Below are 16,447 nucleotides of genomic sequence, written 5' to 3'. Positions count from 1 at the left end.
GCCATAGAATACATCATTGAATAACCGCCGACATTTGTCATTGCTGATATAGTAGGGTCTACAGAAGTGACATCTGCTTCCTTGCTTGGTGGTGTTACTGATTTTAGATCTTTCACAGATTTTGGTGTCAAATTCTGTTCTGGCTCAGGTATGGCAGTCAATGCCCTATTATCAACTTGAGCTGCTGTTGGTAGAGCTTTCATTTTCTGTTCATCTGTTATCGGGGATATCGGTTTTTTTTCATCCGGTGCCATAGAATACATCATTGAATAACCGCCAACGTTTGTCATTGCTGACAGAGTAGGATCTACAGAAGTGACATCTGCTTCCTTGCTTGGTGGTGTTACTGATTTTAGATCTTTCGCAGATTTTGGTGTCAAATTCTGTTCTGGCTCAGGTATGGCAGTCAATGCCCTATTATCTACTTGATCTGCTGCTGGTACAGTTTGCAATTTCTGCTCATCAGTTGCGGGGAGCTTCGGTTGAGCACCATCAGGTGCCATTGAATACATCATTGTGTAACCGCCGACATTTGTCATTGCTGACATAGTAGGGTCTACAGAAGTGACATCTGCTTCCTTCCTTGGTGGTGTTACTGATTTTAGATCTTTCGCAGATTTTGGTTCCATTTTAGATTCAGGCTGGGGTATAGCAGTATGTGCTTGTTTATCAATTTGATCCGCTGTTGGCAGGGTTTGTATTTTCTGTTCATCAGTTGCGGGCACCTTCGGCTGATCATCATCAGGTGCCATTGAATACATCATTGTGTAACCGCCAGCGTTTGTCATTTCTGACACAGTAGGATGAACGCTACTGACATCAGTTTGCTGCTTTGGTGGTGTTGCTGTCTTGGTAGGCTTTGTAATTGTAGACTGAGGCTTGCTCTGTACTGGACTTTCCTCTGTTTGCGCTGCTGGTAAATGTTGTACCGTCTGCGCTTTTGCGGCAATTTCCTGCTGCTTATTCTTCGCATCAGGAGCCATTGAATACAACATAGAATAACCGGCAACGTTCGTCATTGCCGACATAGTTGCATCGATGGAATCGTCTTTGGTTAGTCCGCTAGGCTGAGTAACCGACTTTACTGTTTTTTTCAGCTTCGCTTGATTCGAGCTTGATTGCGTTTCTTTTTTCGGTTGAGATGGGTTTTCCATTGCAGATCGTCAAAAGCCAACGAACTGGATGAAAACGTTGACAACACTGAACAAGCTTTGAGAACACAGCGCTATTTTTATTTGCCTCATTACAAATGTTTAAAGGGCTTTAAACTCCAGTTTTAGTGTACTTTAAACAATGTGCCCTGTGCATTATTCACTTGTGAAAACGTTTAAAGTATTATTTTTGCATATTAATATAATTATATTAAAGTATTATTAACATTAAAAAACAGTTATTTTTTGAACTGAATTGTACACATGCAATTTATTGTTTTGAAAATGTTTTGAACATTTGGAGCATTCTTTTAAGCCAGTAGAAACTGCAAACATCTCAGTACATGTTGAACTTGCGACGCTTCATGCCATCGCTGATTTTTTGCACTGTTGTATTAATGCACATTAATTTCGATTCAATTTCTTTTCTTCATTTTGGTATTACTTCGTTTCTGCCCAGCAAAACAGAACCAGAACTTCAAACCTCAAATGATATATTCGTTTTTACTTTTTCTCTTGCAATACAACCGAACCAAACATTAAAACAATCTTAGCTATACATACAATGCTGTTTAATGATTAATCTACTCTTGACAATGAATAACGACAAACAACAGCATTAATGCTATGTTTTTTTGAAAATTTCACGCTAATTTTGGTTTTTTTGATGGAATTTCACTGATCACTTTTGAATTCATCGTCATGCTTTTTGTTAGTTCTAATCGAAATCGCCGATGTATATCTGCAAGAATTTTGTGTGGCTCTTCGGAAATATTGAGACTGCGCAGATGAACCGAAAGCTTATAAGCCGGGCATATCTTCCAAATTTTGGGGCGATAAAGGTGGCGTAGCTTTGTTAAAAATACCTCATCAGCAAACATGCTCAACTGGACAAAGCCTTTCAATTTCACTATTTTCAAAAGCAACGCTATCAGTTCCGCAAAATACACTGGCGAAAGAATGTTCTTTTTCATTGCAGACTTATTTTCATCTTGCGCAGACGTCGAAAAAATTTCATCATGCCATATTCCAAATTGTTCTTTTAAAGTTTGACAAAATTTCGGCCAAGTTATCAAACGTTCTTTCTTGGAAAACAGTGTAATCTAAGCAATAAAAAAAATTTTTTTGTAATTAACCAAAATTTGACCGAAACAATCTAAATGTTCATCGTTTCAAACAACAGCACACTGTTCGCTCAACTGTATTTTATGAAACTCAAAATATTAATAATCAAGCAAACATTATCGATCTCCCATCTGCTCATTACTCGTCATTACTGTTTTAAAAATCAATTTGAACAATACGCTTCTCATGAGCATCAACTGAACGAAAGCTGAAAAAAAAGAAAACCGCTTACTGCTTTCTTTGTCAAAGAATCCTTACACAACGCCAAACATTTCGCTCTAGCAGCTTCGTGTATGTTTTTGTCGAAAGCATGTTGAACAACGTTCGGCAAAATGTCAAACAACAAAGTCTGTGAAAAATATCAATAAGTGAAAACTGTATAAAATAAAAACGCAATTAAGCACCATTTTACCGTTCGTTTGTGAAGAGCCACTGACAACAGTATGTCAATTCTACCAAAGGGCATTTTGCAATACAAATCGACAGCTTTTCCAAGCAGAGATGCTATGCCGGATTCGTACCGCTAGAAAATAGTGATATTTTTATGCTGAACATTTTGCAAAATTGTTGACTTCACGTATAACAGAACAAATGAGTGATCGACAAAGTAACTGACTTCTTTAACGGTGGTTTCGTCCAGTTTGTCTCCGATTTTGAAAAGGAACTTCAACACCAGTTCAACATCACTGACCAGCGCTTTTCCCTCAGTCTCGGACAGATACAGTTGCACGTGCTCCAAAGCATGCAAAATAGTATCCGCAACTTCCGGTCCTTCAGAAATCGACTTGAACTTCTTCCACTTTTTCAAAGTGAACAATATCCCACGGGCACTGTTCAACAAATCGGTCTGTCGACGAAAATTGACAGAAGCCATAATAATAAAATCGAATAATTTTACAGCCATTTGCTAAAAAAACAAAAAAGAAAGGAAATTGTGACCTGAAGAAGCAGCTTCCATCTTGACAATTTTACGAACAAGACACCATACCGCCAAAACGACAACATCCTGGCCATAGACAACGTACGCGTGGAGCAAGTCGAAACAGCGCATCCGAAGCACCTTCAAACGAAGGGTCCTCTGACATTGTTCCAATTTCGCTTCTTTCCTCTTGAAAAGCAATTTTTGAAGCAATTCGTCGGCCATCTTTTCTTCTTCTTCATCCATATCAGAAACGTTGATATCCTGCGCAACCATGAACAAATTTAAATAAATATAAAGAAAACTTTTTTCAAATTCAAAATTCACAAAATCATTTTCATCGTCGTTGCTCTTCTCGTCTACACCATTGGTCCAATCTTGTTCTTCCGATGCATTCGCATCGTCCAAATCTTCACTGTTTGTTCCAGCGTGACTATAGCAAGAAATTTCCAAATTTTCATCCTCTTCATTCATCCAGCTCAAAATAGCCGTGTCATCGGAAGAAATCACCTGAAAGTGGTCATTGAACAACAACAACAACATTAACATTAAATGCTTTAAAAATAAAACCTGAAAAATATAATCTATCTGATTCATCCCAATAACTGGAGCAAAGCTGGTAAATGCAAATAGAACTACATTCCAAAAGTCCCGTTTCGGTTTTGCCAATAATTCCAAAAATAAATCAGTCAAAACGCTCAACCAAGAGTCGTTCGCTTCATCTTCGTCTTTTTCAACAATACCATTGCAACGATTGTAACATATCAGAACATCCTTTGGATGAAAAATAAAAATTATCATAATTTATTAATAAAAAAAATAATAATAAATGAAAGCATACTTCAAGTATGTCACAATATTCGAGCGGTTCGACAACTGAACGCAACAACAACACCAGCAGAAGTGCCAAAAATGGAGCGGCGAATTCGATCTTGTCGTCAGATTTGTGCAAAAATGCATTGCACAACTGACCAGTGGTCAATTTCCCCTCGTTCAATATTGACTGGTAGAGGTCGGAATTTTCGCTTTTGGCACAACTTTTTCGAATCCATTCATCGTTGACAAATTTTAATAAATTCAAAAATACCACACAGTGCTCTTTTGCAATTGTCGGTTGCCTTCGGACGGTGGATTTGAAGAAGCGATCATTGAGCAGACTGAAAAACACAGCGCTTGTTTGAGCTTTCAAACAAGCTGCACTTTCTTGCACTGCAGCTTCCAATTCACACGTTCGCATAACTGACAACAGATAAGTCAAAACGTGCTGACCAATTTCACAGCTGCTCTCGTTGCTTTGAAAAAACAATTTTACAAACAACAGCATCTTCTGCTGGTTGGCAATAAGCTGCTCACGTCTGCTTCTCATCGTGAGCTTTTCCATAAATTTGAAGCACGACAATATTGCCATTTCCGAATAATTATTGCACAACGGAACCAGGTGCCGCCAATTTCGACTTCTGCGTCCACTTTCAAAATAAACCAATGCTACACGTTCAAGCAGTTCAATTTGCCATTCACTGCCGCATGCTTCCACATTATGGAAAAGCTTCTTCAATATAGCAACACTTGTCTGGGCTAAAATTTTGTTCCCTTCCGATCCAACCTCAGAAATTTTCCAAACAAATTGCAACAGATTTACAGTAAACACAGAAAAAATCTAAAGTCAAAAAAATAAAGCAAATAAAACTGCTCTCTATTCAAATTTACACAACGACTACCATTTCAGGATGAAGATTTCCATTCAGAAAATTCATAATTAGCTGCAAACCGCAAACAACCGACTTCTTGTCTTCCAAATTATTGAGCAGTCCTAGAGCAGTTCGTTTGTCAAATGCTGATAACTTGTGTTCAGCATGTGCAAATTTAAGCGCAAAAATCTCGTTGTTCACTTTATTATTAAGCGTTAATCTTCAAACATTAAATATTCTAAGTTGTTTTATTGATTCGCATTAAAACAGCTTATCAAATTTTACACTCATTAACATTACTGAAAAATAACAACAAATAATATCACATACCACCATTTATGACAGTTTTCCAGAAAGATTGAAACTTTGTACTCTTCATAGCCGTTTGAAGAACAGTAGCACTAAAAGGATGAAGCACATCATGCAAAGAGGCATATTTCTAAAATACACGCCATCAATTTCCAAGCTGAAAGAAAAGCAATATTGAAATCAGTTACGCGCATTGCGTTCAACATTTTCGAGTAACATTCGTCACTGAAGTACGCTTCAGAAGTTGCAGGTAAATGCTTGGTTGCAAATTCTGGAAACCGTTCGCTTACACTGAAAAGCAACCAAATGCAGAATGGATTTTCATCATCAAAATCATCCACCACAGTGCACTTAATTCGAGGCCAAATTTCTCTCTTGAAACTTTTCAAAGTGCTCTACATGTTCAAAATACCAAATAAAATCAAATTCCGATTTATTCAACATTACATACCTTCTGCAAAATTAGAGAGAAAGCTTGCAAACATAGTGCTTCAAACTGAAGAAATTGCGATCGAATTTGCAATAAATTTTCCACCGAAAACTGAAGAAACATTATTTCCTTTTCCTAAAAAAATCTGTGAAAAAATTAATAAAACTGAAGAACTTTTACCTGAATTGCGTTTACACCTTGCACTATTGCTAAAATTCCCATCAAAACGCCCAAAGCATTAGCCTTGCCTTCACTATTGGAATGGAATGGTAATCCAACTTTCATCAATTGAAGCACATTCGCAATTTCAATTTCTGGAACTGCACTTATAAGCTGCAACACAAACTTTTAAATATTTTAATTATTAAAAGTACTTATTACCTTGCTTAAAACTACAGCAAAACCAAGGCGTGCTGCTTTTCTTGCAGATGATAATCCCCCTATCAAACGCTTCAAACAATACTGAATAATGCCACGCTTTTCTTCCGCATTCTTATAAAATAAATTTATACAAATGTAATAATTATATTCGTTGTCAAATTGTACAGTGTAAACTCCAAAAAAAACTACTCATCTCAATCCAAATAATCTAAAATTCAAATGATTATATAATAAAATCTAAACAAAAATATACAGATACAAAAGAATATAGCAAATAAGAAATATAAGTAATTCGACCAAATCTGGTCACTTTCAAAAGTTTAACCTGTGTAACAAAACTTTAAATTTATGTCAAACAATTCTAATTATAAAAAATACATTCAAAACATTTACTACAAAACAGCATTATTTCAAAAGTTACAGAACAAAATAGTAGAATATACCGAAATGTTGATAACTTCTGCAACAAGATGTGCTTCTGCCTGCATTCGTATATCTCTGTTCAAACTGACTAAGTTTCGGAAGTGTTGCAAAACATTTTCTTTCGAAGCACTAATAGCTGCCATTCAAAATTCCAACACGAACCTATTCATACAAAACATGTTTAAAACCAGATATTTTAAGTATTAAACGCCATTAAATAACATATATCACAATATTAAACTATAACTAAATGATTTATCATTGACTATTTCTACATTTGCCAAACAAAATACTAACTTATGTAAATTAAAAGAAATTACTAGTAAACTAAATAAATTCACATTTAACTAATTACTCCAAAACAACATTGATGCACTTACTATTTTATGAAAACAATAATGAATATGGTGTTATACAACAGTTTTGCTACAGAATGCAAAACAGCAACATGCTGATGCTTTATATATATAACAACATCAACAAGTGACACTAAATAACAGACATTTAAATAAAATAATAAAGATATTACATAAACCAATTTAGGATATCCAAAGCAAAATGATTTAAATCTAGTACTGGCATTCAGGAATAAACAACCTAACTAGAAAAAACAAGTTTATAAAAATATTCAGCGCTACACAATATGTTATTCTATGACTAATGTAAATCCATCCATGCTATTTAAAGAAAAAAAACAATTTAGATTAAAAGCAAAACTTTAAAACTGTCTATAATAAGAATAATTTATTTTTAAAACAAAACAAATCATGTTTAAAACAATCAAAATAAACATAATAAGCTGTAATTTCAATTTTATTAATAAACAAGCATTCAATTTATTCAACAGCAGAAGCTACAACGATAAAGTATAAATTTACTGTATTACAGTGAACATAGTGATTTTCAAGTTGTTAATAAGCATTAAAACATTTTTTAATCTGAAGTCCACTTAAAAATTCTTTATTATAAATACTTAATAATGCAATTAATATTTCATTAAGATGTTATATTATTACGTAAAGAAGCAACGTTTCTGTGACACGCTGCTCTGCAATCAGGAGACGGAAGAGCTCCTATAACGGTTATGTGGTGTTTATCCGCTTTTCTGTTGTACATTGTATTTGTACAGAATTAACACATTAGCTTGGGTGAGTTTTAATTAGAACTTACTTCTTGTATAATCATTTACAGCAAGCATTTCACCGTTAACATTAACAGTGCTTTCTCAGTGCGCACATTTCAGTAGAATACATGAAAATGAACAACTTTGTTTATTACAGTAAGTCATTACTTTGTGCTAAATTAGTTCAAAATTATTCATCAACATTTAAAAATATTTCAATCAGGAATTATTAGCAAATAAAATGTTAAAAATTATCAGCTAATAAAGTTCCATCTGATAAAGGCTAATAAGCCGACAATAAATAATAATTGTACGACGTCGTATTACAGTAAAATTATTTTGAACCAATGAAATGTCAGACGAATAAGATTACACGAAGAAAAAATTGTCCCTGATTCTAGCATTCAGATTCGAGTTGAATGAAGTGTTTGCTTGAAATGCGTGAGTAGAATTCAAAAACCTTTGTAAACGCGCTCCCGTGATGAATGTAATAGCTGAAAACAAAATTAGCCTCATATTGAACAAGCTTTATTTTAGCGCACTGATTGCTAAATTTACGTATAATTGAAATCAAGACGGATCATCAGATTCCTACGTCAGTCTCAACTGTTGAAGCAACAAATAATTTTTAAAATATTTAACAAGGATCATTTTACTTGTCTTTTCAGGAAAAATATTTTGGAGAAATGCAAATAATTGTACAAATAAGGAGTAAATAACATTATTTAAATAATAAATTTAAAAATAATTTATTGAAATTAATTTCAAATAAATGGCCAAAAAACATCAGTTATAACAGGGATATGAATAACAGCAAAATAAAGTTTAAGCCAAAGAAATGAATCATAATAAAAACAAAAAGAAAATTAAAAATCCTTGTTAATTTTTATGTACCGTGAAGAAATCTAGCAAGAAAACGAGCTACAAAAGTAGTTCGATTGGATTATGTATTAGGCAGGCCAGACTGATTCCAGACGCCGCTTAGAGTCAGTGCTTGTGTGTGTGCGTGTTGTGACATTTGCTCGTGTATTCATTTACTCATTAAAAGTTATTGCACGTTAACTTCAGCTGCAATATTAATATAATTCAGCATCCTACTTCAGTTAATTTAAAACCTCTCTGATTAAGTTCGCTTTCAGTAAGGTATGGTTCAGGATAATGTTCTCCGGCTTTCCGTTTCAGTTCCATTATGTATTCATCAATCTGTTCAGTAACTCTTTTCCATTCCAGAGAAAGAGAATTCATCTCTGGTGTAAAATTTATGTTTCCCAAGTGAACATGCTGATTATGCCTTATTTCGGCCACTACTTCTTCCAGCCAAGCATCATCAGTGTCTGAATCACCGATAGCTTTCATTTTGCCCATCTAAGAGTAATCATTGCCTCACTTGTACTTTACTATAATAATGCATATTTACCGTATTTGTACTTCTTTTTGCTTCAGCAAAAAGCTCTTTAGCGCGTTCTTTAATTGAAGGATTGCTGTGATTTCGGAAGCCCTGTTTTATGATGTCCGCCATTTCTTTGTTAAACGGATAGTCACGCATGGTATTTTTATGTAAAAAGTACTAAAAGAATAGAAAACATTTTTAAAGAATAGTTGCACCATGGAGCACTTTAATAAACAGCAGTTGGTATTTAGAAATGTCATTTTTGCAAATTTATAAATGAACTTCCAAATTAATTGCAGTTAATGCATGCTCTAATTATTGTTTGTATTAGATGATTGTTTGCATAGTAAAAGTAATGCGTACAGTAGGCAAATGTAGTTCACCATCATTTCTTCTCTGCGATAAAACACATGGATACGTTGTACGTCTAAACAAACAAACTCTTAATGCTGCAAAAAAATTTTTAAAACAAAAATGTGTCTTACAAAGCAAGTGACACATAACATCTTAGAATTAGAAATTTACAATTGAAAATGTTGTTACGTTTACTATCTTCTCATTTTGCAGTGCTTTTAATTAAAGTTTCTACAATTTATTTTTTAGCTAATTATGCCTTTTTTATATAAATAGTGATGGAATAACAAAAGTTTTGATAATGATATATTAACTTTACTTGTATACTATGAGAGTTACATGGAGATTCCAGCCTAATTTGTTCAAATTTCCTTGACCGGCGACACCTGTACGTCCAATGGGATGCTTTCTGTCTTCTTTACTGGAACTGAGCAAAACAAAACTTTTATAAAGCTATTATTACATTTATCAGTTTTATACTTATCAGTTATATTTGTCAACATGGGTACGTATAGAAATAAATTTTCATTCCACGGACGTTTTATTTCAGGTATACGTAATGCATATGTCTTAATTAATAAGCTGTCAACATTAATAGCACAATTGTTTCAAGCATTTTAAGTTACTTTTAAACTTTCTCGCCAGCTCAGATCACATAATGAAGCATTTTTCTCTACATTCATCTAAAAATGACAATTATAAATTTATTTCAAAATTATCTTCCAGCTGCATAACTTCATGGAAGCTACTTAAGCATTTAAATATCATAAATGTATGATATGCATACTTAGTCTTTATTTACTCCACTTCTTTATACTTCAAAAGTGTTTATTTAAACTTTCAAAAGCAAGAATATAAATTTATAATATGATTTTTGAGATTGTACTTTAAAATATGTAAAACAAAAATGATTATTTTTTGAATTTAAAAATGCCATTCAAAATATTCTTTACATTTGATAATGAAATAATTTTTAACTTGTAATCATTGTCATCGTAATCAAAATATTATTATGATAATTGTGAAAAAATTCATCACATAAAAATTACGTTCAATTTAGTGTCACACGTAATCCCATGGAAATTTTCAAATTTTTTATTTATGAATTTGGCGAGTATAAGACATTTCAGAGGTCGTATTTTTGCCAAAAGAGGTGTATTGCATTCAGATTCTGGTTTGTCGCTCCAAATCTAGAATTAAACATCACTTCTTTAATGCAATTAATGTTCATTTGTTCATTTGACTTTAAAATAACCGAATGAATTAAATATAACGTACTAGAGAAGAAATGATTAATAGAGCATATTTTTTAACTGTAAAATTCAACATTTATGCTAAACACTGCTATGAACAATTTCTACTGTATACTTATTAAATTAATATATATACATATATATATATATATATATATATATATATATATATATATATATATATATATATATAATATCAAAATATAATCATATATTTGCAAAAGAAATACTAAAATTATTTTTTAAATTATCTAAAATTTCCAAAGCATTTAAAATCAAAAAATGAAAAATTCATGCCTGATATATTGAACAATCAGTTTTTTCCATTTCCAGTAAAAACAGATAAATGCTGTCTTTTTCGCATTTTTCTGCATGCTTTAGTTTTGAAATTTTGTAATAACTTTCACTTTTGGTATACTCTACAATCTTTCCACTTATAGGTACGCTGAGCTGCTCTGCAAGTTCAATTGTCTCATTGTCAAATTTAGCAGCTGACATTCGGCTCTAGACGTAAAAAGTAACTTATTAAATTATAAAGCACTTCCTAAAAATTTAAAATATTGTCATCTTGTATCATGATTGATTTTAAATGATTTTAATTTGCTCAATTGCTTGAATTTATAGGTTCACATTTTTATTTGCAATTTAGTTGCCATAACTTTAACAATTCAAAATGTCCAATAAGATCTGGTAATATATTCAAAAAATATTTTATCATTTTATCGCTAAACTGTTTTGTTTCAATAAATGCTCTTAACTTTGCCTGTTAACGAAGGCGTTAGTTTTGATTAAAATTATTTTCAATATATTTTGAAAGTGCAGTTGAAAAAAACAAGCAGTATTGTAAAATTTCAAATCGAGTTATTATTTCATCATTACAGAAACATCTACCATTCTAAAGTGAAAGTTAATTTTGATTTGAACACCTGCATTATAAAGCAGTTATAATATAATTTTTATAAAATTTAGCAAAAATTGTTCTCTGTATATTTCTTTCTTTCTTTCTTATATTTAAAATACAGTTTTAATGATCACTGTTCATCAGGTAAATATTTAATAGTGACTTTGCAGACACGAATTAATTGCTCAAAAATTAATTTTAATTTACTCATTAAAAATGGAATTTTAATGCGGAAATTAATCCTGTTTTTATTTATATGGTATACAGTGCAAAAAACAAGCAAAACAAAAAACAATATATCAATATAACAATATATATAAACGAAAAACTTTTTAAAAATATCAAATGCAAGCAAGTTAAGTACTATGAAGCTTACATGTCTTTCACTAGTTATGATTTAGGAAAGTTCTTTCTTTGTTGATGTCATATATTTCCAAAAAATATTTTTCTCCAAAAATACTTAGTATATCTTTATTATTTTAAAAGTTTACACGACTGTGCATTGACAAAAAGAAATTCTTGCAACTATATTTTTTATAAGTTAGAATTTAGGATGGCTAAGCAATCAGCAATTAACGCTAAATTTACAGTTTATAAATTAAAGGCATTGAAGGCAAAATAGTAACATTAAAGTATTATATCACATCAGACAAGGTAAAACAAGAATCCTAACATTTGTTTTTCAAATACCTTAAATTTGCTAAACATACCAGTGTAAGAATCAATGAAAAAAGTGAATGTAGAGCCATTTAATAAGTTTCTCTGTATAATTCTTGCTTTAGTCGTAAATTAAAGTCTTTTATATCATTGTAATATTTGCTTTTCTACAGACTGCATAAATTTGGCTAATATATTCTCAAATATGGCTGATGTAAAAAGTACTTAAACTGATAGTCATAACAGTGCGAGGTTTACGGCAAATAGTAAAATAAACATAATAGTGCATATTAAACAAAGCGCATTTCTAATATAACTAATAATTTTCTGAAAAAATGCAACCACTTTTCCAATTCACCAGCTATGTTAACTATAATCAAATATTTGCACAAATAATGGTAACGTCTTTTTTTCTAATTACCTCACTCTTCATGGATTTTTTGTCGACTTGCTTAAGCAGTTCTGTAATTGAGTAATTATTATTAACAGTGTTCAGCTGGATTGAAGTTTTAGGAGATAGGTAATGTTTGCATTTTGCAGTCTTTTTCGGTAAATAGTGAAAAATGTTTTTATAAAAGAAAGATGCAGTTGTTTGCACTGTTCAAATTTGTCGTATTTCAACCCTAGCTATTTTTCTATTCAAATTCGAATCTAATTATATATAAATATTTTATTTGAAATGCATATCTTTTCAAGTAACCTGTCATTCATAGCAACTGATCGGTCATTTTTCATTATTCATGAGCGTTTCATGGTTGTCTTGTAGCAATTGCATTACCAAGCTTGCAATTCATTAAACTAACTAAGGCATTTGATTTCAATTTTCAATTTTCTGTTTTGAATAATCGATTTTAAATTTGTGCTGGTACAGTGGCTGTTTTCTTTGTAATGATATATTTCGAGCATTATTTATACGTGCAGTAATTGTGCAATGTACTGTTTTAATTTTTGTCATTTGTGCTTTACCACCGTATACACTATATTTTACTTCATGTTTAATGGCACTAAAAATCACTGTTGAAACTATGAAAATATTTAACGATTAAAATTGCAACGCTAACTACTGATTAAGCTTTGGAGAGTCCAAAGCGGTCAGAATTTTGCTCGGGTTTTCTAATTGGTTGTTGTAAATCATGTTCTCATTGGATGGTAATGGCATGGGTTTTCATTGCATACTTATAGCGCTATGAGATTGGCTCTCTCATCTAACTTTTCCATGACTCAAATTATTCTGTTTTGATGAGTTACCATATTTTTTATTTTATTGGTACAAATGTTTTGATTATGTAACAATTGATTACATAACATTAGTATATTGGATGTCACTTTTATCAAATACAGTTGTTTTATCATTGGTATAATAGCTGCTTTTTCTTTAAATATTTATTTGACGGTTTTCAGTAAGCAGTGTTTGTCATACAATTTAAAAAATTTTCTAAATTTTATTATTATGGTAAGTAAATGAAGTTTAATGAAATGAGATAGCAGTAGGTCAACAAATACAGCAAAATAATTTTTCATTTTTCAATGCTCAGCAACAACAAAATCACCGGTAAATAACAGAGAATAACATCATTAATGAACGATAGTAAATAACAGATGATAACAATAATAGGTAAAATAAACAAATATAAGCAATCAATAATAGCAAATAGAAACAATGAAAAACAAAAAAAGCAATCAGCAAAATATTATACAAAACCACCACCTGGAATGTGTTAGGTACAATAAAGCTTCAAGACACTGCTCCAGCGTATACCTGACACTGCTGTATTCACGCGCATATGTCATGATTCGTCGTTGCTTCTCAGCACAAGTTCAGTTTACCCGTCTTAAGCAACCAGCGGCAGGATCTCTTGTATCAGTAGTCTTAACAAATCGGTTCAACAAAAAAGCAAGCAAAAGCTATGTCGAGTTTTATGAACTGCTCCTGCTCCTTATAGTAGAACAGGGTGTAGTGGAAACACTCATAAACTAGCTGTCATTAAGGTTGGAGATTAGTGAGTTTTAGATGTAAACCACGCTGCTTTGTTCAATTTTTGTGGTGTCCCTTAATAGTTCAGAAAATTATAAATTATTGTTACAAAATAGTTCACCATGAAATAAATTTCTCAAATGGAATTTCAAAGTTCATATTCGATCCCGGAGTTCATCGACCCCAATTCGACCCCAAAAAGTCGATATTGACCACTTTGGCTACCCCTGCATTTAATGGAGTTGTCATCGCAATGTGGGTGGATTTCAGGGCATTTTGACCCTCATCTAGGCGGCAAATTTTTCACCGTAATCTTGGCATCTGTCTACATATCTAGCCACTCGAAGTTAAGTCATGTTTAATCCATTTACATGATGTTAAACTAATTATTTCTTCGAGAAATAATGGCAATTTTACGAATAAATGATTTATTTTATTCAATGCAAGCGCTACACGATATTTTAGTGATTTCATGCATATATGTTTTATACATATATATTTTTTGATATGAATGGCAACGGTTTTGGGTTGATTTTCGACTTACAAATGCGTTGTTGCTGCACACGCTATCGATGAGGGACAAAATCAGCATGGAGTTGGTCTTTCTTTTACAGCAGAAATCTATTCTTGCAGCCATGTTATCCACGCCTCCTTTGCCAAGAGTATAGCCATTGATGACGTTTGATCTTTTATCATCTCACTGGTCGTCTACTTTAAACTTAGCGTGGTATGAAGATATCAAAAGAACATTCTTGTTCTTCCTTGGAAATTAACTGATCATGATTACTTTTTTGTTGTGCACATAAACAGCTAATGTCGACTAAAGATCACATCGTGCGGCATTGAGCGACACGGCGATGTGCAAAGAATGTACCAATATATGTATGACCATGCTCAAAAAAATGCTGCACGGTGAAATATGATGTAAAGTCACGGACCATAAAATTGTTTCTGTTAGAGTTCACAAATGACTGTTCACAACTGAAATGTGCTGAACAATGGTGTTTGCTTGGCAATTTTCACCAGTTCTGTTCACATGCACAATTGCTACATAAGTAAAATTTTTCAATAACCTGCATAATTGAATTACTGAAATAAAAACACCTATCCGAGATTGTCACTATTTTAACATTATTTTAAGATAAATCAGTAGATCAAAATCAAACTTACTTTCATTCGTCATAACTGATTTAATATCAGCTTTATAACTGTCTTCTTCCTTTTATATAAGGCATTATCTTCATTAATAATTTACTTATGCAATTAGAAATAAAACGAACTAAATCTTGTTAATTTTTATGTATTTAATGCAAAATGTTTATTTTCCAGATATTTAAACAAATCCTAATTGAGGGAAAGACATTAAGCAAAGCTGAGTTTCTTAGAAAGCAAACAATGTTCAGAGGCACAAATAAATTTATAAAATATGTCATTCTGCGAGTATTTAAATAAACGCAACTCAATTCTTAAAAATTCTTTGCTGAAATATCGTTGTGCACATAATCTATCAAATTAATAGTGCAGTTCATCTTTATTTGAAATAGGCAATGGTTTTGCAAAGAAACTTCTTATTCATTAAATTAATAATTAATAGTAAATGGTAATTTATAAAATTATCTATTTCTTATTATAAAATCTGAAAAATCAAAATTTTATACATTTTTCACAACAATTATTTGATTGAGAAACGAATCATTTAAATTTGAACATTTCCATTTTATTTTATAAGTTATAAATTCTTCTAATGCTGAGTAAATGTTTTCAAAACAGTAATCTTAATGCAAAATTATTTCTGGGAATGCTTAACATGACATAAAACTAAATAAATAGAAAATAAATAAAAAATAAAAATAAATAACATATAATAATATATAGTATAATATAATATAATATAATATAATTATAATATAATATAATATAATATAATATAATATAATATAATATAATATAATATAATATAATATAATATAATATAATATAATATAATATAATATAATATAATATAATATAAATCCTATAATATAATATAATATAATATAATATAATATAATATGATATAACATAAGAGCATATAATATAATATAATATAATATAACATAGTATCACATAATATAATATAATATAATATAATATAATATAATATGCTATAATATAATATACTATGATACAATATAAGATAATATAATATAAATATCGTATACTATACGATAATATATTATAACTATAATATGGTATATTATAATATAATATAATATAATATAATATAATAGACTATACTATATATAATAAAATATAATATCATATAGTATAATATAATATGTTTATATATTATAATATAATATACTATAATATAACATAATATAGTATA

At 31.0% G+C, this 16,447-nt stretch overlaps 4 protein-coding genes across 4 annotated transcripts; 1 reads left to right on the top strand and 3 right to left on the bottom strand.

Annotated features, from left to right (window-relative positions):
- Positions 1–814: 814 nt before the first annotated feature.
- Positions 815–1,154, bottom strand: Tsp_00069a (putative ubiquitin associated and SH3 domain-containing protein B; the record flags this gene model as incomplete). Its single annotated transcript, XM_003375828.1, has 1 exon — positions 815–1,154. A coding segment is annotated over exon 1 (340 nt), but the record flags the coding sequence as incomplete, so codon positions are not given.
- A 641-nt stretch (positions 1,155–1,795) lies between these two features.
- Positions 1,796–6,569, bottom strand: Tsp_00070 (GDP-fucose protein O-fucosyltransferase 2). The gene is given in 16 exon segments (XM_003375827.1): positions 1,796–2,002; positions 2,018–2,254; positions 2,509–2,625; positions 2,689–2,799; positions 2,893–3,183; positions 3,265–3,705; positions 3,802–3,969; positions 4,037–4,487; positions 4,512–4,852; positions 4,974–5,103; positions 5,249–5,322; positions 5,381–5,587; positions 5,644–5,757; positions 5,803–5,955; positions 6,004–6,114; positions 6,447–6,569. 16 exon segments carry the CDS (start codon positions 6,567–6,569, stop codon positions 1,796–1,798), a joined length of 3,276 nt encoding a protein of 1,091 aa, XP_003375875.1.
- A 2,028-nt stretch (positions 6,570–8,597) lies between these two features.
- On the bottom strand, positions 8,598–12,196 carry Tsp_00071 (GDP-fucose protein O-fucosyltransferase 2). Its single transcript, XM_003375826.1, has 10 exons — positions 12,158–12,196; positions 10,948–11,050; positions 10,572–10,606; positions 10,343–10,483; positions 9,920–9,976; positions 9,774–9,862; positions 9,633–9,714; positions 8,967–9,116; positions 8,665–8,914; positions 8,598–8,617 (listed from the first exon to the last, which is right to left on the bottom strand). The coding sequence occupies exons 1-10, from the start codon at positions 12,194–12,196 to the stop codon at positions 8,598–8,600; spliced, it is 966 nt and encodes a 321-aa protein (XP_003375874.1).
- Positions 12,197–13,764: 1,568 nt separating this feature from the next.
- Tsp_00072 (GDP-fucose protein O-fucosyltransferase 2) lies at positions 13,765–14,082 on the top strand. Its single transcript, XM_003375825.1, has one exon. The coding sequence runs from the start codon at positions 13,765–13,767 to the stop codon at positions 14,080–14,082; it is 318 nt and encodes a 105-aa protein (XP_003375873.1).
- The last annotated feature ends 2,365 nt before the right edge of the window (positions 14,083–16,447 follow it).

This window comes from Trichinella spiralis (assembly GCF_000181795.1).
Source record: "Trichinella spiralis strain ISS 195 chromosome Unknown Scfld4, whole genome shotgun sequence".
Lineage (NCBI taxonomy): Eukaryota > Metazoa > Nematoda > Enoplea > Trichinellida > Trichinellidae > Trichinella > Trichinella spiralis.
This window is presented reverse-complemented; position numbering and strand designations above follow the sequence as displayed.